The sequence below is a fragment of the Crocodylus porosus genome, unplaced genomic scaffold (genome assembly GCF_001723895.1).
Source record: "Crocodylus porosus isolate Cpor-Errol unplaced genomic scaffold, CroPor_comp1, whole genome shotgun sequence".
In the NCBI taxonomy this organism is placed as follows: Eukaryota; Metazoa; Chordata; order Crocodylia; family Crocodylidae; genus Crocodylus; species Crocodylus porosus.
Window position 1 is genome coordinate 122,147,638 of NW_017728931.1, and position 24,547 is coordinate 122,172,184.

A 24,547-nucleotide genomic window follows, 5' to 3' on the forward strand; every position below is an offset into this window, starting at 1 on the left:
GAAGACTAACCCAGCATTATACAATACAAAATTCTGATAATAAATCTTGTCAGTCAAAACTATAAAATGTGGACTGTTCATCACATCTAGAACCCCCCTCCCCCCAAAAAAATTATTTCATAAGGCCACAGTCCTACCTCAGCATTTGGCGTACAAGAACGTCTGATGAAACGAGCTTCATTTCCAAAGGTTCGTGCATCAACACACATTTCTAGCCCATGGAATTTTGAATAGAACAAAACAAAAGGGTATGGCCTAGAAAGACAAAGCAACAAATGCTTAGTTTGTAATATTTAAAAATAGTAATTATATTTTTTGTTCTAAATTATTAAAGCCTGTTTTATTTTACATCATTATATTTCCTAATACAAGTCCAATATAAAAATCAGTACAGGTTAGCAGCTACGATCTTTCAAGTCCACATCTATCTGAGCTTTTGAAGACAAACCTATAAAATATTCAGAACAGTTTTTCAGATCTAAAATGTGGTTTTACAAATAACTCCTTGTCAGAGAGTTGGCAGGGAGCGATATGATTGTTGCTAAACGTCAAAATTAGAAGACAAAAGGTCAATAATCTGACTCTTGTGGATAATCTTGAGCAGATCACTTAGTTATTTTGGATTCCAATTCCTCAATTTGTCTGATTGTGATAATAATTAAAATGTCACTAGGCTGTTCACAGATATTTACAAACCACAAAGATGTTCAGATGAAAAATGTATACACATTTAAAGATAAGAAAATGTTCCAGTAGTTGGCATAAACGCCCCAACAAGCCAACTACAAAAAGTAGCAGCTTGTCGGTAAAACAACACAGTTAACAAAAGTTATTTGAATTATTGTACCTTTTAAAGAAATAGCCATTAGCTTCAAATTGTTCTCTCAGCATGAATTTTCCTCTGTATTCAATAATAAGTGCATCTGGAGACAAGTCTTTGGCAGCTTTCAGAATTTTCTTGTTTTTTTGCACATAGCTCTATAAAAAAGACAAAACAAATTTAAACAATATTATTTAACGGGTCATACTTCTGTTATTAAGCATAAGATTATACTGTTGAAACCTTTAAAAGCAACAAGCAAATGTTAACTCAAACCAATCCTTACAATTAAAAAAAAAAAAAAAAAACCTTGTATAATCTTATTAACCTTTTCCCCCTAAAAATGCAACTTCCTATGGACCAAGACTGCAGAACTGTCAAAATAACTATAGATCTCTACTACATGGCTGTGAACCAGTGTAGCAATGTCTTCAATTCTGGTATTATCATCATAGGGATTGTTCAATACACCTATGCATTCTGAGGACCACAGGGCAAAAGTTAGTTTGCATAACGGATTTTTTTCTAGGAAGTGTAAGGGGCACTGATCAAAAAGGGAAAAATGGGAAGATTATGCATGGTAGCATCTTTATCCTATTGAGAAATAGGATGGGAAGATATCACATAGGATGAATGTTAATAAAAATTTTGATAACAGAAAAAAAATTAAGTTTTGTGCATTTCTTTAAACTTCAGATGGGCAGATCCCTTTTAATCAAAACCTAATATGTACTCTGACACAACAACTAAGGAACTCACACCTCTGGTAATTGTGTCACCTCTGATCAAAAGTGAATTGGCCTATATCTAGGCGAAGGTCTCTGCAAGCAGGGACATTCCTCCAAGGACTGTGTCACATGCGCCATGCTGATGCTAGAGGGAGAGAAGCAAAGATGCTTCTATTACAACACCTGATGAGATAACTTTTCCTTAAGATTAGTCTTTCCCTGTCAAAAGTTAGATATCCAACAGCTTGAGGATTCCTTCAATAGATCTTGATATAACAACTGATAGTACCTACTTACCTCTCTCTTGTAATTTAGGTAATAAAAGAATATTTATTTGGATTATAATTTAACTGCTGTGGGCAGTTAATTTCAGGAAAATAATACAGAATGTCCCTGTATGCTACTGACACTGACCTGAAATAAAGTTGTTTCTAGGTTAGGAGTCACAGAGAGATGTAAGGCAAAATGTGCAAAAGTACCACTATTAGGGAATCACAAGTACATGAGTGAACTAGTTGTTAAAAACGTAACAGATACTGTTATGCTACCCCAATTTTTTTTGTGCTTTTTATTAGAAGATGGATTTTATTATGGAGAAAAAAAAAGTAGGGGAAGGCAGTAACTAATATAAAGTTATACAGATAAGGGACCAAACTATTTTTACCATGTCTGTTTTCAGATACTTAAATTACTTGAGCTTTTTTAACCCTTCAAAGATGCAAACAATAAATAATGACATATTCGTATTTATTTTATTTAAGTTAATACCACCTGGATTCAGCTGATATTAAGTGGATGGCACTATGCATTACAACTCCTTTTTAACTAAATAGTTCAGTTTTGGTATTGGCATTCTTACATCCAGCTCTGGGACTTGCTAATGTGCAACTCAAGTAAGTCAGTGTATCCCATGGTTAGTTTTTTTGTTTTATTTTGTTTTTTTAAGAAGTAAACGTTTGGGGCCTAACTTGATTTCCTCTGACCAGTAAGACAAAATATTCACAAACATTAAAAAGAACAACATTCCCAGCAGCGTGCTACTTTATGAATCTGGATCCTCTGAAAGTTCTATGCAGTGCATTAATCACCCATAGCATTCCTCCCATTAGAAATTTTCAAGCAACACATACCCCATAACTTTTTTTTAAACATACTTCTTACAGGTTTCAGTGAGAAACTTAAGTATTAGCAATCCTACAGACATTCATCTCAAAATTCTCAAGTAGTACAAAGAAGTATGCAGTGTATATCATTTTGCTTTCTTCAGGACCCATAGAGAATGGGGGGGAGTGGGGAAGGAGTGGTGGGGAGGAGTGCATTTGTTTCAGGAGGCCACTTTGTTTAATTAAACAACATTATTTGAAATATTAGGGGTAACATTTCTTCAAGGGCATAAGCAGTTCAGGACTGTGAATTATGGTATACTCCTAAAGTCTTAGTGAAAGACAAAACCACATACCATATTTTCTTGCATACAACTCACCCTGGAATGGAGTATGTACTTTGTTTTTGAAAGGAAAAAAAAAATCTTTCCACATAAAAAATAACAAAGTAGCCATAGCTAGGGAGTCAAAACCACTCATTTTGTGGGTTCAGTCAGTAAGTAGCAGAATCTGCTTCAACTTCTAGCAGCTGGCTTGTTTTGGGGCTTTTTTGTTTGTTTGTTTGTTTGTTTTTGGGGGGGGAAGGTGTATGTTTTAAGCACAGAAACATGATAGTTCTCAAGAAGGATCCTGAAGCTATGTTACACACAATTCTAATTTTGTGGATAACATATGATTTTAATTTGGATAACTGAGTCAAATTGATAATAAAGAAAGTAAGCTCTATGTATTTGATTCTATAAACGAATAGGGTAAAATTATACACACTTGATAACAGTACGGAGCTCAAAGCATGTTCAGATTATCTGCTATGTCACCTTCTTCTTATATGAAAGTTATGAATTTACACTAACATATTTTGTCTCTCCACAAAATTTGACAGCAATACAAAAAGTTGCAGTGGGAGGAAAAAAACAAATTTATCTATTGTTAAAACAAGCAAACACACCTCCTCAATACAAGCCATGCATGCAAACATTGCAGACTACAACACTGTATGTATTTCTGTAGATAACAAGATACAAGTTTTGGTGTTCCTGTCTCTCATTTACCTCTACTGGAGGTTTGAAGATGAGATTGCTGGTGTTGACTTCTTTTTTGTCATTTCCATTGCCTGATCTCAGAGCTATTCTTTGAGCCTCTCTCTGAACACCTTCACTGTACTGGTTGTTATTTGCTTCTTCATAACGATCCATCCATGCCTTGATTTTAGTTTCCCATCCAAAGTTTGAAATATCAGTAGGATCAATTTCTGGAGCTGAACCCTATGAATCATAGTAAGTAACCAGAATTAAAAAGTAAAACATGATTTTCAAAGAGTTACCCAGAGCCAAATCTAGAATAGCCTATTTAGAATATGTGACCAACATTTTGTACCAAATTAGTACAAAACATTAAAATGCATAATTCTTTTTATAATTTTAGAATTCTTGTCATGGTTGTATTTCATATATATATACTACATTTACACGCTTAGACTTTAGTACCATTTACACAAAAAGTTTTAAAATTCTACATACTATAAATAATTGGATTTAAACTGCTTAAACTCTTACAAAACAATACAACTTTGCAGGAAGTCACCACACTCAGTAAATTTCACGAATGTTAGTTTTTAGAGGCTTAACAAGCATTTTTTATGCTCTGTGTAGCTCTTAAAACTGTCAATCTTCCCTCCTTCCTGAAGACAAAACCCAGGGTGGAAACCCTACTTTCCTACCCCTAGGTAAGCTACTGTTATTTTTTTCCTGTAACAATAACCTAGTGTCATCTAGTTGAAAGATATTTTATATTACATCACATTTACCTTTACTCTTGAAGATTTCCTAGATCCTTCACGGAAAGCCTGAAATAAATGTAAATGGGAGATTTTTATTTTTTAATGAGGAAAAAAAATCTCATTAAAAAATGTTTAATTGCTAATTCAACTTCCTCTGGTGTACAAACTCTCTCTTAAGGAGGAAACAAAGCAACTCTGGAAAACCAAGGAGGAGAAAAGGCACTTGTATTTTCTGTAATTTTAAAATTATAAAAAGGCACCTTAATTCAATTTTAAAATGTAAGCTTCAAACATAATAGTCTAAGGGCCTTCGGTGATAAAGAAGTGTGCTGTTTCCTACCCCAACAGGTTTACAAACTCTTTGAGATTTGTACCAATGAGTCAAAATTAACATAGGGTGCTCTGTAGGCATACAAAGACACCACAGATAGTGGTAAACATACTGAGCTTATGTCCTATAAAATTATGGAAACCTTTGCAAAGCATTTCACAATGAACAGAGCTTTTTCATTCATCTCCTTGTACTCTTTTAGCAGGTAAGCACATAATAACAGCATAGTAAAAGTCAGTATATGCTTGGGACTAGGTGTTCAAGTTTATGGCTTAATATGTGCTCATATATCTTCACAACTGCATTCCAAGTTATTTTAGATTAAATTAATAGCCCTAAATGTCTGCAGCTCATGTCTGCAGCTCCAAAACATCTATTATGGAAATTCTGGTTTTCATTTTCAATTTATTTTAATGTCACCAACTAAGCCATGTGACATAACAGGAAAAGGGGCTTGTGGGATCATTTAATTTCTGCATTTTACAACCATCCAAAAAAAAGTTTAATTTATATGCGAATCCAGAAAAGCAAAATGACACAGTCCACAATGCCAACTCAGTATCTGAAATCAAGTAGTTCATCTATGGAGAGCTATGGCTGTATGTTCATTTTGCTTCTTTAAATAAGCATTAATTTATTCCTATTTAGACATTATATTTTCAGAAAAATGTTGGAATACAGTAATCACATTCTGTGTACTGAACTGGCTGAACAGTGCAGTTCCTTGCTAGTTTTCTGAGAACTACATCTCAAGGGAATAGAATGACAAGTCATTTGGGGTACAACTGAAAATACCGACAATCATGTCTGAACGTTAGTGGATGTACAGCAATGTAAAAAAAACCGAATCCACTTGTTAGCTAGGAAAGGGGAAATAAAAAGACTACTGCTGATGTACTATCAGAAGGCAAAAAATAGGTCTGTATACATGTATGAATAATTGATCCCTGAACCCAGCGCTGGAAGGACCAGTTATAATTTGTACAGCACTTTCAAGTCTTAAGCGACCATATAAAAGTTGCTGCTTGATATGATAGTCTATAAAAACTCCTATCAACCTGCTTTCAAATGGGATGCTGTCATTAAATATAGGGAATTATTAGTCTAACGCTCACTATGGTTGCCTACCACATTACAATCTAAATTCAGAACTGAATAAACCTCTCCATAATATGGAAGTCAGAAACAAGCTATTCTACTACATGCAAGCTAAAAGCAAGGAAAATCATTTTAGTTCACTCACTTTTTTACATTTTGCAATGTTCTGTTCTTTCTCCCCACTTTTTTTCCTTTTCTTGTCATTGACCTTAGTAACTCTGGTAGCAGTTAGAGTAATTGTAGTTGGTGTGTGTTGAAAAGCTGTATACAGTTCTACAGGAACCTCATCACCACTTTCTGTTGCACTAGTATCCCCATCTTTAAAAGACAATAAAAAAAATCACCATCACAATGTAAACAAGCAAAGGGAGATTGTCAGCTATTACTAGAGTTCTGGATTTCCAAAATTCAGATGTATTCACACACACAACCCACCAAAAACAGGAATAAAATGAAATTTCATTACAAACAAGAAGTTATTAATAGGTGCCCATAATGCCAAATTAGAGAAGAATACTGTGCAACACAACTGACTTTAAATGGGACTTACTAGACTTCAATGAGACTTGCACTACTTCCCCTTCTTACTCTGAAGCATTGTGCTATGTGCTTATTTCTTGGTTTCTCCCAGAGGTGAATATCTGATAAAAATACCATAGGTTGGTACAAACTGCTAAACATAGCCAGTAGCAGATCCTGAACTTGGGTAAGGGGAAGGGGGTGTATGACCCCTCCACTTTGGCTGCGCCATACATACACAGCGAGTTCCAAGCTCATTGCCTGGTTAGTGCAGGCTCCTGCAAGAGTTGCACATGAGCAGTGAGCTCTGACCTCATCAGCTCACTGGGTTAAGGTATGAACAAAGCTCTGTGTGGCTCCAGACCCCAGAAAGCAAACACTGCTGCTGTTTACCCTTCATCCCCCTACCCCACTCAACTGAATTCAGTAGCAGTGGAAGACAGGGGATGAGCTGTGGCAGCAGCAACACTCATCCCTTACGCTCCAGAGCTGAACACAAGTAGCTGCTGTAGGCAGCTCCCACGCTGAGAGCTCACATGCAGCAAAGCCAAAGGGGAGTTCAACTGTACTGTTGCACCCAATGCTTTGGCACAGATATTTAGGATTCTTCCAGATAAAAAGTACTCTTTAAGGCACAGAGTTGGTAGCAGCAAATATTAAGGTTACACAGCACTTTTTTCCCAGTTCTTGTTTCTGTGTTGCCTAGCTTTATTAAAGTTTTAGGCTGGAATTTTTTTATGCTGCAGCCATGGCAAAAAAAAAATTCCTTCTTAAATCTCAGCCAAAAAAAAAAATTTGAGACATTTCTGAGAGTAAAGCAATAGGCAGTTTTATCCTTGCTAAAAAATTCTGGTGACTTTTTTCATCAACAGCTCTATAAGCCCCCATGATTTGTAATAGGAAGCTGAAATCCACCGGAGGATGGCCTTTGTATCAAGGATGTACTTTCTGCCATCCCTGTGAAAAAAATGCCCTATTCTGGCCAAGTTAGAAGACTCTGTGGGGGAAAAATATTTTAGTTTACACAGGCTCAGTGATGACTCCTTAGCCTTTTAGACCCAAATTCCCCCAAAGTATGCACTTCATGTGGTGCCTATACCGGTCCAGCCCTGCAGATAGATCACCCATGCTAGATCCAGTGCACAGAGCCAGTCTCATGCAGGTGCCGTATACAGGGTGTGCCCTGAAACAACCTCACGCACCACAGGCAGGGCCAGTGCTTGCTGTATGCATTACGCAGGGCGACCCATTTGGGGCATGTGTACTGCATGCAATGCATCTGGCTGGTCCACATCATGCAGTGTTCCAACAACCCCTCCCCCAATATATATACACACCAGATCGAATACTTTAATGTGAGGAGTTAAGTGACAAGGAAAGGATTTGTAAAAACAACTGAAGAATTTTAATCTGTTCATCCTAACTCAACTGCTTTTGTGCTCACAAGTCACCCAAAGTAGAGACTAACGCCTTTGAAGGGCTGAGGCACTTTTATACGACAAGGATGACTACGACGAGGATGAATTCTTCCAAAATGGGTTACAGATTCCCAACAGGACCGAAATATATTTCTAGCCAAAATTTTTTTTAAATTAGGCAAAAATGGTAGACGTTTTGGACAATGAATAAAGCAGGCACAGCTATAAAGTAGGTTTAACTATATGGCAGTTAAGAGAAAGGTTCTTCAAGCTTTTAAAGAATGAATCATCTAGGGCTTGAAAGATAAGCACACAAGGTTTGGAAGGTAAGCTTGTGATTACTTTTTAAATAGACTGTCCCAGCAGCAGACTACACAATAAATAGGAAGGCATTAACCAAAGAACTGTTCTGAAACAAATGTATGTTTTTCCATATATAAATGCCACTAAAGTACTTGAAACAGTTTTCAGATGCTAACACACAGAGACCTATTACAGGATACTTGGGAATTGGCAGGACAAGTGAGTACCAAGACTATTCCACCTGGTGATAAGCAAGGGTGGGTGGATTCTTCTTGCTGCTTTTTGTGGCTTAGTTTTAAGGCTAAGAACTTATAAAAATATTACAACAAATTAGGTTCCACATGATGTTTGAAGTTAAAATATATTAAGTGGGCACACTTCATAACTAATAATGTTAGGTAAGAGCTGACTAATGGGTATGATTATGCAACTATTCTTTGCTTGCAATCACAAAAACAAGAGTACTGCAAGTATCAGAGGACAAGTCAACGTAACCTTTTAACATTTCACACATCAGTATTAGGTCATTTTTGGATGTCAAATCATGAAACAGAAACACAGATGTCCAGAAAAGCAGCAAGTTTATCATTAGTCTGAGAAAAAAAAGCTACTAAGAATGTGAACAGAAAAGCAGGGAGGAAAAATAGTCTGAGTCTCCTCCCCAAACTTGTTAAGCACTTAGCTTCACAATACTGCTTTCCCTTTGCTATTTAAGTTCACAGCTGCAAAATATAAGCAATTCTCTGGAATACCATCCTTATATAAAAAGATTGATCAGACCTAAATTCTATGACTTTCCTAAGAAGGTTCTCAGAATTTGATGATTGGATATACCAAGAAAGAGTGGATTTACCACTGTAATTTACATTTGCATGCCAAAGAAAGAGACTAGAGTGAGAAACTAGATGAAGAGTTTTAATGTCTTGTAAGAACATAAGAAATACTGTACTGAGTCAGCCTACAGATCCACTTAACCCAATATTCTGTATCTCAAGAGATTCTGGGTGTCTACCACTTTAAGTGAAGAAGCAGCAGCAGCAGACACAAAAAAGATGGTCATCTTTAGCAAAAGCTCTAGTTTTCTGCTTTCCCCATTACTTCTGGGCTGGCTGTAAGGCCCCCAATTAAATGTCAGTCTGTCTACTGGGTCTCTGCAAAGTCTCTCTCATAAATACTTTGAGGAGTAAAGGTGATATTTCACAACTCCATTACATCTTCTAATCTTCTGCCAAAGCTTCCTGAAGCTAAACGCACTTGATGCAATTGACCAGATGGGCATAAATCAAATGACGTCAATTACAAAAACAGAGAAGATTACCGTATCTTTCATGGATCAGGTTGATTCTTTAAGTCTCTGGAGATCTTTTAAGATCACTGGTCTATGTAACTGACAGCATACTAGTGTCTCTTTTAGTATTCTTTCCACTGCCTTGTTCCATTTCCACAAAGAATCCAGGATTTAAATTTTCTTCCTTGGGCTTGGAAAGCATAGCTCTCCTTCCTGAGACCCAGCTCCTCCTCAAAGACAAAAAGTGGCATTTTACCTAAGGGTTTTTCCATCATTTTTAATTGTCCCTAAGCTTATCTTTCTTCCTCTTTTTCAAGAACATGTTGGAAGAGAGATGAAAAAGTTATAAGACGATGTCCTAAAAGATTCATACAAAGAGAGCACACATAAATACCGTAGTCCTGCAAAAGGCAAAGAAATGCCTGAAAACTCTGCAAAGATGAAACAATACTGCTTATCTTCACTCCTGATGGAGATGTAGTGTAGCACTGAACTTGCCAAGAACATCAGCTTCTCCAACAGTTACAAATACATCTAAAGGTACTAGACAGAACAATATTTGTGACAGACTGTGAGTTTAGTTCTTGAACCCAATATAAGTTTTTTGCCTTTCTTAATGCCTTGCTCTTGTTCCCTGGGAGAAAAAATGTGGTTTACCTGCACCTGGTTGTACCCTATTGAGGAAAACCACTTTCTGGTGTGAGCTGAAATAAAAGCCATCCTTTACTGGCAAGTCTGGGTCAAACTCTGAAAAACAGCAAAGGAGGCAAACATCTCCCTGAAAAGAAAAAGCACATATGTGCAAGACTTTTTTTCCTCTTATTTCAGAATAGGTTGGCTCTTCAAAGCCTGACACATTAAACTTCCCCAAAAAAGAATCTAAATTGGGGAAGCCCAGAGGTCAGGGCAGAAGAGACAGCAAGTGGGAAAGAGAACAAAACAAGGCAAAAAAAACACATCCAGTGGTCTGACCACTGTTGTCCTGCATGGTTAATTTAAACTTATGGAGCATTCTCACCGAAGCAGAAATGAAAAGGCTGCAAAAAGATTTAATGTCACCTTGTCGCTCACTACATCAGCCTAAGCCCCAACTTTTGTAGCATCTCAACCCACACCACCCTCTGCTGCAGTGGTTTTTCAGTTATCCCCACACCCATGCAATTGCAACCCATCAATCAGTTATGGATTAGGTGAAGTTTTGTGACAGTTCACACTCATTTTTCAGCATAGGTCCAAAGATCCAAAAAAAAAAAAAAAAGCAAAGGAAAAGGGACTTGGGCTGAAAAAGTTGGAAGTTATGTCAAACATGGCTGTTTGTGAAGATGCACAAGAAGGCAGCACTGAAGAAATAAATATCAAGTACATGTGGTTCGATCCATTATTTGCAGGTCCAGGTCACAAAACGCAAATTTATTTTAATCATGCTGGATATAACCCAATGCACAAGGAGGGAGGGAGGGGAAGAGAGAAAGCAAACAAATGCAATTAACTCATAAGGGACTGACAACACACGCCCCTGTTTTTTAGTGTCTTGAGTTATTTAGGAAACCTTGCCACTTCTTTCATAAGAAGCCTGAAGGATTTCTTTTATGATAAATTCATAGTTTATTGCTTGAAACTATTCTTGAGCTAGTTATAACTTTGCACAAAACAATAAGCAAAATAAGGACTATTTTACATAAGCAATTGTCAGTCACTCTTCACTTTTATTGAGTAAAATTCTAGAACTCTGTACAGTAAAGCAAATGGAAACCCTAACTAAAAGCAACTAGAGCAATATTAATTTTAAATAATTCAGAGGTTGGGTAGCTGCTAATTTCTTATAGGAAAAAATATAACTGTTCCAGTTATACTAGAACACTGAAGTAACCAGTAAACAACAACAAATTACCATTACCAAAAGGAAAAGCAGTACAGATAATGAAAAAAAATAAAGCTGGGGTAGGGGGAAAGGTTGAAGGTGGACAAAGGAAGACATATAAAACAAACGCTACCGAACGACTGGAAGGAAAAAAAAAAGCAAACTCAGTGACTGGTAGAGAGAAGATGTAAGGTTTACCAACAATAATGATTCAGATACCTCTTAAAAATGTCAAGGTAAAATACAAAGTTCAATGCAAATAACTTTTTAAAGTACATTGCTTCCTTTTTTATAGATAATTTTACAGCAAACATGGAAGAGGCTCCAAACACTCAAAGTGTATGTACCATCACTTAAAACAAAACACTAGTTTTTGCTTCCACCACAAAGTCCATGAAAGGCATTCTACACAAGCTACAATATAGTCAAAATTTTTGCTACTTTTAAAAAATCTGCCACCATTTCTGTGTACATATCAACAGAATACAGAAAGGAAACATTTCTTACAGTTTCATGTACCGACTAATAAACATACCAACTAAAAACATACTTTGGTTGTGACCAGAAAACACAATTATATAAAACAGGCACAAACATTAGTTATGTTATCCATCTTTATACTTCACTGACACAATCATATATTTGTTAATAGTTTTTTTTAAGTTTTCTTTTTACCCACCTGACATATTTTCTCTTTTTCTTCGCTGCAACAGCACAGCCCTTTCTTTATCTAAACTCCTGCATAAACAAAAAAAAAAGATTTAATTTTTAACTAGTAGAAGTTTGGTATGAGTGGAGGCAAACACAATTATTAACTATTAATAATTAAATATTAACTCAGACTTTCACACAATTATATAGTTATCAATACATGCATCTAGTTTATTTTGCAATAGTCTCTCACTAGTGGTATTTTAATACCAACTGCATGTATATAAAAGTAACTATTTCATTCTGTAATAGTATGACTTGAGCAGAGTAGCATCAGCAAGTGCTCTTCTCAACCTTCCTAGAAAAGGCAGTATATGTCGTACTTATATTTAAGACCGAATCTATGCTGATTCATGGAATTACAAATGAAGTCCTACATCTTTATTGGTATATTTGTCAAAGTCATAATTAAAGACAGAATAAGACACGAGCGGGTAAAATGGTGGATCCGGCTGACAGCCAGACTCCGTTTCCCAGCAGCACCTCCTGCCTACATCACTGCATCCGGTTTCCATGGAGATCCAAGTAGTGGTTGGGGCCAGTCTCCATGGAAACCCTGGCCCTGCGCTGTTATAGCCCTGATGCTTCTGGGGTCTCCATGGAAACCAGCCACATCAACATGGGGAGGGGCTGCTGGGAAGTGGAGTCCACTGTGGGCCTGATCCAGCCTATGGGCTGGACTTTGCCTGCCCCTGGAATAAGGGATCTAGAAGGTTATTATGAGAGATGCTCCCAAAAAGGCATTATTTCTGCAAAGAAAAGTAATGTTTTGCTAATTAAAATGTGCTGCATGTCAATAAAACAACGATAAAGGAGGTGATAAGTTGCTATGTGATGAGCAGCAAAATATTCCTATGCCCAGAAACTGTATAAAAAGAACAGGAGAGGCTCACTTCTCATCATAGCAAAATGGTAAACAACAGGTGTCTGAAATATTTGTTCTAGCACTGGTGCTACATATAAAAAAAGAGGAAGCATAATAATGGAGGTAGGGAAATTTACAGTTGGCAAAACATGCATTTTAGGTGAACTCAGAGAAGACTCTGGAATCTCAATACGACCAAGCCAAGATGATAGATGGAATCTGGTATCAAAGACTAAATAATAAAAATGGGAAGGAAAAATACAATTGCTTGAATTTTTTCATAAAAATAAATCAGAAATGTCAAGTCAGGTTTTCCATGGTCTAGTTAAAGATTATGTACTAGGTCCCAGTGCATATTCACTGCAAACTGTAGCACCACAAATCAAAAGTCTGGAAGCGCTTAAATATTATCTGAGAGATAATATTTAAAGATTAAGATTACACTGAAGATGAAAAAAAATGTTAACAAAATATTTTAGGACAACTTCTAAATATTTTCTTCACCTTCCCTCTTCTACTCCACTCCCCACAACTGTTTATCTTTCAGTATCTTGACTTCCGTGATACGACTTCTTAAAAGTCATCACAGATATTCCAGCATAGAAAGGATCTGAACATTTGATGCAATGAACCCTCCTCTCCCCCACCCATTCTTTTCAGAAAAACAGAGCCCCCTTTTTTTGGAAAAAAATAAAATTTGGATATATTAGCAAAAAGTACATTGATAAAAAGGGAACTATTTATTACTATTTGTTACTGCACCTGGACTTCTGATATCCCAGATGGGATTTCATGACTTTTCATGACTTGACTACAACAGGGCTAAAATCACTTTAGCTACTAAACCAAGATTAGAGAAAAGCTTCACAGGGCACATCAGGAACCAAACAGAAGAGGTCCCTGCTACATCTAGGAACACCTCTTAAGTTTAAAAGATAGGTGCAATATTGTTGCAACTTATTAGAAAAGTAGCTACTTTACCTGGAACTCTTAGGTCTATGACAGCATTATGGGCTGTAGCTCTGTTGGTCTTAGGACGTAAGAAGACACAGTTCTTTGGGTAAATCTGATATCTTTTATTAGACCAACTCAAATAGTTTAAAAACCCTTCTTTGCAAGCTTTCAGATACAAACAACCTTTGTCAGGCTGAGGAAGCATCTGCAGTTGGTTTGTGCTCCTCCTGGATGGAATGAATAGTAAAGCAGCCAGAGCTTGGCATGCATGCAAGAAAGGCAGTCACTGAAGATGGCAGACAAGGTTCTTTGGGTGAATCCCATACATCTTTTATTAGATGTAAATTGAGGAGTCAGTGGGTGAGAGAGCTTGGGGGTCTGCCTAGGCCTATGACAGTGATTACCAGGCTACCACAAGTTCCTTTTAAGGATGCCCCACAATATGAACACTGTGAAGTGTGCAAGCACCTAAAATTCACAAAATAAATAGATTTCTATTTGAAATCTCTTGAATTTGAGTCAAAAGCATTTTGACCTTTTGTGATCCGAGTCCTCTGCAACAAAAGAAATGCTCTACTATTTTTCAATAATCAAAAGGAAGTAACAGCTGGAATTTTCTCAGTGGTACCTTGAATCTAAAAGGGTTGAAAACCACCAGCTGATCCCATCCTATCTTGGTTATTTGTTGCTTTTTCATTAATTCATTGTTTCAACATCTCTTTTTGCTTTCTGACTATGCTTTATTTTATTACACAAAAAGTATTTACCCCCTGCAACCTCTACAGTGGTATCTGATTAAAAAAAAGCCCAAATAGCTTAGCTACTCCAAAACACTATTAATTCCTCACTTTATTTCCAGGTAGTCCAACAGATTCATCAATTCTTTTGCAATCTTTCTTCTCAGTACTTTGGGAATTTGCATAGTTGGTATGGCTGGCATATTTATTTTATAATCTAGAAATCTACTTACTACTTTGCATTTGATTTTTCCGTAAAACTTTAATATTAAAAATAATTTAACACCTGATTAAAGGCAAATTTCACATATTACATAATGTTCCCCAAGTATTACATTTTATCTAGTATTTATAATTCTAGACAGAGAACAAATATATTGGCTAACTACTACTTACCTAGGTTGACAACGCTCACACAAGTATATATCAGGAATATGCTGCCTGTCGATCCCCATGCAGTCGATGTGCTGCCAAACACTTAAAAATAAATGTATTGGTGTTATTAAACGTATGACATCTTCTGAAATCAATGTATTTAATGTTTACGCTATTACATATACAGGACATATTCATTCAAAACCAACTTATATGGCTGCTGTTCTCCCTAAATTCCTATGTAAACTTCTTTCAATGAGCCACTATCCCAATATTTCACTGTGCATGTTCCACTGAGTCCTATATAATTCCTTTCCCAAAAATTGTTTCTTAACATGCCTTTACTCTAGAAAATGTTCTTTCAACACTTGAAAATATACAGAGCAATGAGAATTGTTGTTTACAATGGGGTTAAGACTGACAAGTATCCTTAGCAAGCCTGACCAACCCATTTAAGTGGTTTTTACAATATCCTAAAAAACCGAAATGAATGTTGTTTCATTACCACTCTTCTTATGAAATATTACCTATAATGGTCACCACCAACAAAAATACCATGCAGCAAAACTAGATAACCAGACTCAGAACTAGGAAAAACACAACAGACTAAGGCTGAGTCAATATTTTGTTTTTACTTTATCTTGTGCATTATCCAGACCAAAGGACAGATTAGATTAAATCAAAGGATTACATCAAATCAGCATATAACAAGAGTGACCTGTGTAGAGCCTCACCACTGACAGAAGAACGTATTACTAAATCTTTACCATATCATAAAGTACTATCAACAGAACAATGGTCACTGAATATGTAACCAAGACAGTTTAGACAGCCAGAAGAAGCCAAACCCAGGCAAAACTGTCCTTAGTAATGATGTTCGTGTTACTCTAACAATAGTTTCTACTGTAGCAAATTTATCCAAGTTCATAAAACTGGCTAAGATATTCAAGAACAGCAATCTAAAAGCTATCCAGGCCCCTTTTCTCCTCTTGTAGCCCAAACTACTCTCTGCTTTATTTCTGTATATGGTGCTAAGCCCCTACTGACCTTAGGCAAGATCAACCACGTCTGAACAAGGATTTAAAAGTTCAACTGTTTAATTTTTCTTTCCAAATCTTGGGCCACCATTTCTGCTATAAATTAGATTTCATCTGTAAAAGGTTTAGACATTTTAGTGCAAGAGTACCTGGCAGGGAGGAGGGGAGGAAGCAGGGAGAGAGAGTGGTAAAGACTATTTATATAAATCTGGTGTTTAATGTAAGGGTATAATTTTGCTCTAGGTATTGGGATTCTCTTTATCCCAAATTACTTCCTCTAAATTTATTTTATTGAGCTGTGTAGCTTCACAGATTTCATAGACATTAGAGCTGGAAGGGACCTCGGAAGATCGAGTTCAGCCCCCTGCCCCAGGGGCAGGAAGTCAGCTGGGGTCACAGGATCCCAGAAAGATAAACATCCAACTGACTCTTAAAAGGAATCCAGAGTAGGTACTTGCACCACCTTTGGCAGCAGTCTGTTCCAGGTCTTGGGGGCTCAGACTGTAAACAAGTTCTTCCTTATGTCCAGCCTGAAACAGTCTTGGAGTAGTTTGTGACTAAAGCTTGTTAGTCTAAAGCAGGGGTTCCTAACCTTTTTAGGCTGAGGACCAGCAAACCACATATCAGCAAACTGCAGACCAGCAGTGACCGGCATACTGCAGGCAGGTAACCAGTCCTTTTTTATGTTCAGTATAAAAAAGGTTGGCTACCAGTTTGCAGTATGCCGGTCACTTCCAGTCCACGGTTTGCCAGTCTGTGGTCACTTCTTGTCTGGCAGCCAGCTCTCCTTTGCAGCCCAGCGCCTGGCCATGACCCAGGGGTTGGGAACCCCTGGTGTAAAGTACATGTTACTACTTGGTGTACTCATGTTAGGAACCAACTGCCACACATTCTTATTCCACAATTAAAGGAGGGAGTGGGAAAACAGCAGAAGAGATATCTTTCTGATAAAAAGGTAGCACGTGAGAGAATCTAATAAAGGAGTGAACAGAAATATATGTGGAGTTAGGAACAGTGTGACATCCTTTCCTGATTGAATCTGCTAACCCTTCTGTTAAGCCAGTCATGGATTTGCAAGAATCTGTTTTGATGGTAGAGTTTCTCAACTTAAAAAGTTAACATGAGCTAAAACGATAACTAGTCATTTTAGAACAGCTTATTCCTGCAGTCTAAAACATTAATATGCAAATATATAATCTTTAACATTTGAATTCATTTTACCTGCATTTGTCACAACAGATCATGTATCCATCATCATGGGTAAAGCCACAAATACACCTGGTAATATCAGTTCCATAGCTTCCATCCTCTGACGTACTGATGGTAGTAGCACTGGAAGTTTCATCAAAATTGGGAGTTGTAAATACGCCTACTTCATTCTTGCTAATAAGAACGGATGGAGGAGGAGATGCTGGAGGTGTTGGAGGAGGACGAGCACCATAGTTATGGTCCTGGATGATTTTTTGAAAAACCCCATAAAAAAAACCTGTTATTTTGACATTGTTCTAAAACATGAAGCAGAATTTCTCTCTTTAGACTTTTGAGAAGTTAAGTAGTAAGAGTATGAATCCCACTCCTGACTTCTGCAGAAAGTAGTTCTAACTTGACCCAGATAAAATCAGTACTTGGGTCTTCCAGACTGGAGAGCTGGAGGTGGCTACATGCAACAGTCTCTTATGTCTTGTCAGCTTTAGAAATTATCTTAACTATACTAACTGGATAAGCCATTAGGTTTAGATAAGCCTCTAACCTGAATTCTTTAAATGCCCCTCATGCCCCATTCCCACTTCTCTGATACGTGGTTTCATAGCCTAAATAGAATTTTAAGAACAGGATCCTAAATTTATTTTTCTAAAATCATACAGGCACCTATCTAACTGATTCTACTGAACTTGTGAAATTTACAGCAGTTACCCCTAGGCATTTATAGTTAGTACATATAACTTCAACTGCTCTTTTTCCCCATTTGTAATATGCTTATTTATCTTTTTATACAGCTATAATAATACTACTGTGGTGCATTTCCAAAAACATTTTGGTATTATTTTTGTTACAAACATAGATACTTGCTAAGAAGCCAATTTTAGCCAAATAATTAAAAAATGGTAAAGTTTAAAGACCGGAGAGAAAACAGTATTTACTGACAGAAGATAGAATCCATACCACCCCTGCAACTAGAATTGAGTACTTAAATAGGCCTTTCTTAAAACTCCCATTTTGTATATTTGGTTTTCAAATAACATCCCCCAATACAAGTTTGTCTCAAAGATAATTGATTTAAAAGAGATAGGCTTTCAAACAAGGTACGAAACTTACCGCATAAGGCAAACCAATGTAACTGTGTGAATGATGAGAGCTGCTGGTATAAAACTGGTGTGGGTAACTGTTTGATTTTTCAACTACCACTGGGCTAGCTTCTACAGATTCTGGTCTGAAAAGCAAGATATATTATTCATTACACTCAAGAATATTTCACATACGTTTGCTCTTTCTTCTATTATTCATATCACAACTAAATATGTATATGCCTTTCCTGAAAAAAGACCTATTTTCATTCTCCAATCCTAAGCCACCCTGAGCCACTATTGGGACAGGTAGCATATAAATCAAGTAAATAAATAAAATCAAGTGGACCCAAAAAGAAGTTTAAGATCTGTATAACCAACAAAGTATGAAATACTTCCCATGCATGGATCTTCTACAAAATCTTATTATAGGTCCATAATACAAAAAGTCAATACTGGAGCAATTTAAATACCCTAAACCAGCAGTTCCCGCTCTATTTCTATGTGGTATTCCTAATTCTGACTTTGCACAGCATGATTACCATCAGGTTACATTCCACACCAAGTTGCTAGGAGTATACTAGCAACATTAATAATGACAGAAGTAACAAGAAGCAATATCAACAGAGTTGCAGGCATCTGTCAAGATGGTCTTCACAACACTACCTGCAACTTTAATACGTTCCACAATGACATCTAGTGGTGGAATTAGTGTGGTGCCATTATATTCCTCCAGACCTGTTACCCTCAGCTATATGGTTTTGGTGAGGGACAAAAAGACGAAAGTCTCATAGTAAATCAAGAGGTGTAATCCACATGTTTAAATGAAAAAAAAAAAAGATGACAGTGTGAGGAAAGAAAAATACATAAAGGTGGGGAAATAAATTTGTGAAAAGGACAAGAAACAAGATATTCTATTGCCTCTCTCTTAACAGTCATTACAGATGTACCTTGAGCATAATATTTCCTGGCTCCCCTTTTGGAATTAACCACCAAATTTCATTTTCGTAGTAGTAACAGTATCACTTGTTTTCCCCCAATTTATGGCAGGACTACACCATTTGGACACATTTCAAACCAGACTATAGCTCAGAATGAAACTTTTACATGATGGCAAATCACTGCAGGGCCACAAAAGGTTTCATAGACATTTTTTGCCTTGTACCATGAAAAAAAAAGAAAGAAAAGACTTTAAAATGAAGCTGATGTAGTTAAAGGGACGCATGATTTCAGTTGTTAACTTCTGTTTTAAAGAAAAAACTATTAACCAGGATTTAGAGAATAAAAAAAATAGAGGTGACAGAAATATTATTCAACTTGGTTTCTTTGACAAAAACTCTCTACTCCATGTGTATTTAACCTAGTTACTCACTTTCTCTTTATTTGAGCAGATTTACCTTAGCAGGAAAACAATTACAAAGGACAAATGAAAAACCAAAACAGTCAGTAGAGATCATCTGGATAAATGAAGATTAAAGACTTGCATAATTATTTTTAATTAAAATTTACATTCTTTTAACCTATCAGCCAATAGGGCTCTCTCTCGCAGCTACAAAATAAATCCTTCAAAGTGGAGTGATCTATAAGACTGGAGTTACAAAGCTAGTTTACATTTTTGCTTCATGCTAAATAGTTGTTTTGGCCTTTTTTAAGGAGGTCAAAACCTTTAGTGCAGGGTTATCTTTTTTATCCAGTCTACAGCATCAAGTTTACCCCAAACCACCTAGTATCTGAAACTACACACAGAGAATTCTTTTAAAACTTCTGTTATCCTGAAAAGAGGAATACTGTATTTCCTTTATTGTACCAGAATTTTGTTAGAGAGCAAGTCTTGCTTCTGAATAAATGGTGATGTGAAACATGTCAAAAACTAATAAATATAACCTATGATAAGAGAGTGCAAGGAACCTGCTCAACAAGCCAAAAGGGTCAGAAATGCTTCTCAAATTTTTGTATACAATGACTCATTAAACAGAGGCAAGTTTTGAGAGCATCCTTCCCACCAAGGAAGGAAGATCAACTTTAATTCTCCATACTATCTGAACCCAGGATCTAGATTCTCAAAATTCTAATGCAACAGATGCTGAATATCCACCCAGCATTGTTCAGCTAAATTTCCAAAACTTAAAGCTACACATTAAGCAACCTCTTCCTTTCTCATTCACAACTGCATTGCCATCAGTTATTTTTGATGTATAATTTATAATAATGTTTGATAGTGAAATGTAGCAGCATGGCTATTCTGGCATTCACTAAATTGACAATTTTTCTTAGGATTATCTGGTTCATACTTATTTTTTTCCTAGTATCTGAAGAATGTCTTGGCCTAATGCGGTGGTTCCCAATCTGTGGTACACAGACAACTGGTCAGTGGTACACATTAACAGATTTATCATAATTACTTTATATGACAAAATTTTGCTGGTGGTACTTAAAGTTGTATAGTTTAAAATTGATGGTGCACAATCTCAGAGTTTGGAAACCACTGATCTGATGGCCCACTGGAGCAGAAAAACCTGAAAAAAAAATAAATAAAAAAAGTGCAGTCTTTCACCTTTGTAACAAAACACACATAGAAATATCGAGTCCTTAAATAAGAGAACCCAAGAAAATTCTACCCAACTGGTGCATAATCTTTTGAAAGCCTAGTCACCAAGATTACAGAATATATTTGTTCTTACAAAATATATCCTGAGGGTGGCAGCCTACACATCTTCAAATTTCTAAAATTTGAGACATTCACAGTCTCAAATGGATTCCAAGATTAAGGTGATGCTGTAAAGGATTTAGAGCGTCTCTTCAAGGCTGTCAATAAACCGAACTGCATGGGAGGCACTGGCTACAGTGTAGTGCTCTGTGGCCCAGTTCAATAAACTTGGTCCCCTCAAGGCAATTCTCTTGAGAAGTGATTATACACATGGCTGTTTTCTGTAGAAGAGAATTACCAAAAGAAACCGCATCTTACTTAAAAATAAAGAAATCCAAGTATTATCAAACACCCAGATTTATATTAATATCCAAACTCAGGGCACAAAGCTAAAGAGACTGAGGAGGGGAAAAGTGCAAATCTTTTCCAAACACAGAGATAGCTACAATTAAAGCCAGAAAAAGAGCTGCCATTAAAATCAGAAAAAGCCCATTTCAAATTTTGGCTACCCTTACCATGAAGAAGTTCTTCCTGATATCTAACCTAAACTTGCTCTCTGTCAGTCTGTAACCATTGCTGCTTGTCACCCCAAGAGGCACCCTGGTGAACAGAGCATCTCCGATGCCTTGCTGCATGCCCCTAATGAACTTGTAGGTGGCCACAAGATCATCTCTCAGCCTTCTCTTGTGGAGGCTGAAGAGATCCAGGTCCCTCCGTCTCTCCTCATAGGGCTTGTCTTGTAAGCCCCTAACCATGTGAGTGGTCCTCCTCTGGACCCTCTCAAGTCTATCAACATCCTTCTCGAAGTACAGCGCCCAAAACCGGATGCAGTATTCCAACTGTGGTCTGACCAATACCACACAGAGGGGAAGTATCACCTCCTTGGATCCATCTGTCATGCATCTGTTGATGCATGATAAAGTGTGGATAGTGTTGCTGATGATTTTGTCACACTGACCACTCATGTTCATTTGGAGTCCACTATGACTTCAAGATCCCTTTCTGCTTCTGTGCAGCTGAGGGTCACTTCCCAGCCAGTAGGTGTGCCGGATATTTTTGGGCCCTAGGTGCAGAACTCTGCATTTCTCCTTGTTGAAGTGCATTCTGTTGTTTTCTGCCCACTTGTCTAACCTGTCCAGGTCTGCCTGCAATCATTTCCTACCCTCTGGAGTGTGCACTTCACCCCACAACTAAGTATCATCTGCAAACTTACACAGAGTACACTTCACACACACATCCAAGTCACTGATGAAGATATTGAAGAACACAGGTCCAAGGACTGAACCCTCTGGGCCCCACTACCCACATCCTTCCAGGTCAATACCAACCCGTCTACTACCACTCTGTGGGCATGACCGCTAATCCAATTTGCCACCCACCAGACCATGTAAACATTTATGTCTCAGCCTCTGAATTTATGAGAATGGGATGAGATACTGTATCAAAGGCCTTGCTAAAATCCAAGAAAACATCTACCTCTACTCCTGCATCTAAGTATTTTGTGAACCTGTCATAAAATGAAACCAGATTGGTCAGGCATGATCTACCTGCTACAAATCCATGCTAGTTTCCCTGCTGCGTTATTTTTCTCACTGGACTCCCACAAATATGACCCTTTATAATCTTTTCAAAGACCTTTCCAAAGACGGAGGTGAGACTGTCTGGCCTATAATTACTCAGATCCTCCTTCCTCCCCTTCTTGAAAATAGGGACCACACTGGCCCCTTTCCAGTCCTCCGGGACCTGATCCAAGCACCACAAGCACTCAAACAGCCGTGCCAGTGGTTCTGCTATGACACCGGTGAATTCCTTCAGTATTCTCAGATGCAGCTCATCCAGGCCTGCTGACTTGAACACATCCAATCAATCCAAGGGACTCTGCACCAAGTCAGTGTCAACAGTTGGTCAGGTTTTGTTGCTGAAAGTCTTTAACTGCCTAAAAAACGTTAATAAAAATACAACTTCCAGCTGTTAATAGGTGCTCATCAAAACTAATGCATTAAATAGCTTCCAACATATATATTCTGATCCATGTCTCTGGTTCAAATGTGAAACACCATGGATGACATTTTATTTCCTTGTGGTCATCTAAATAACAAGTGTTTTTAATTGCCTAAATGACATTTTCAGTACTTTTCACAGGCAGCTACTTTGTTTCCGCAGTGTCAGTGCATACATGGACATATGTACTATATGTGCAAACTGAGCATACACATTAGGTTGCAAACTAAACTATAAAGTTCTAGGTTCCCCCAAACCTTCTAACCCAGAAGATTTGAACCTGCATTTTGCTGGCTTCCTAACACAACACACTAACCACCACACTACAAGTCATACATTACCTACCCTTTCTTTCAGCATTCCTGTTGAAGCTGGGTCCCTGGGAAAACCCAAGGAGATTATGTGAGGCCAGGAAGAACACAGAAAACCAGAAGGTACATGGCTTCGTGTGGTAGCTGATGCTCTGGAAAGGAACAAACCCTACATTCTAGCCTGAAGCTTTGCTCCTAGGGAGGCAGACCCCACCTCCCCAACCCCATCCATTTTAACAACGGCTACTAAATACAAGGAGCAGACACTCAGCTTCAAAAGGAGTACCAGAGAGGGGCCAGACATGTGGTGTGATGGGACCTCAGAGATGCAGGTTCAAAGTCCATCCCCTCTATCATTTTGCTTCCAGGACTTTCCACCCTGCGTGCATATGGAGTTGTCCAAGCACATGGGGCTATGGGTGTGGGACATAATGACTACCTTCTCATAAGTGTCAAAAAATAAATCACAACTCAAACAACTAAAAAATTGTCGCTTACAATTCTACTCCACATGCTTCCCTTGCCCATATATTATGTTGTTTGAAAAGTCAGTAATTATACAAAAAAGAGCGAGCAAATGCTTTGATTTCACTACCAGAGTCAAACCTCTGAGGGCGAGAACGTTTTTTTTTATGAGGGGGAAAGAAGCCACAAATGCGTTTACCAATAAATGGACCTTCCAGAACTTGTGTACTTTTGTTTCTGAAGGCAAAAGTCTAGAAGTTCAAATACAATATGCCACTTTTATTTAATCATTTTGTCGCATCTATAGTATGTCAGGTACTATTCAGGAGGTAGCATTATGTTCTATAATCCAAAAAGCCCATAATTTTAGGGCCCAATCCTCCTATCTCTTAGGCCTTCACATCATGAAATTGTCTTCTGACTTGCAAGCAAGTCCAGCAGGTGTGCAACTTCAGGAACTGAGCTTAGGTTTTACATACAAGAGAATAAGAGAAAAGATGCAAAGAAACTCAAAAGTTGCATCGGTACAGTGACAAGGTTATTCTGCTAAGGAATTTGTACACCTTGAAAACTCAATTAAGACTTTTTCCTACCCATACTTCCAGTGCTTTTACTTCTTTGAATGAGTGAATTTTACTGACTTTTATTGGCATCCTGGAAAAAAAAAAGTTGTCATTCCCCCTGCATCAGACAAGGATAGTGGTCAGCTCTGAAAGAATAAATGTCTATTCTGGAAATAGTTGTATATATTTTCTGCACTACTTGTAGCAGTTTGATAGATTATGTATGGACTTTTTAAAACTACACTACATGATCAGGGTTTAGCAGAAGTTCAAAACAGGTAAGAAATAGAGTTTTAATTTTGTTTTATGCTATATTTAATATGAAGTATAAGACAGTTGGTATTTAT

At 37.3% G+C, this 24,547-nt stretch overlaps 1 protein-coding gene across 7 annotated transcripts in view; it reads right to left on the bottom strand.

Annotated features, from left to right (window-relative positions):
* KMT2E (lysine methyltransferase 2E) overlaps positions 1-24,547 on the bottom strand; it is a 90,426-nt gene that overhangs the window by 40,402 nt on the left and 25,477 nt on the right. For all 7 annotated transcript variants that reach the window (XM_019543572.1, XM_019543570.1, XM_019543569.1 and 4 more), the window contains 9 exons: positions 18,245-18,359; positions 17,150-17,379; positions 14,913-14,993; positions 11,929-11,987; positions 6,006-6,178; positions 4,459-4,497; positions 3,704-3,916; positions 848-978; positions 138-255 (listed from right to left, as the gene is read on the bottom strand). In XM_019543572.1, coding sequence (XP_019399117.1) covers positions 138-255; positions 848-978; positions 3,704-3,916; positions 4,459-4,497; positions 6,006-6,178; positions 11,929-11,987; positions 14,913-14,993; positions 17,150-17,379; positions 18,245-18,359 — 1,159 coding nt within the window. The remainder of the gene's footprint in view (positions 1-137; positions 256-847; positions 979-3,703; positions 3,917-4,458; positions 4,498-6,005; positions 6,179-11,928; positions 11,988-14,912; positions 14,994-17,149; positions 17,380-18,244; positions 18,360-24,547) is intronic.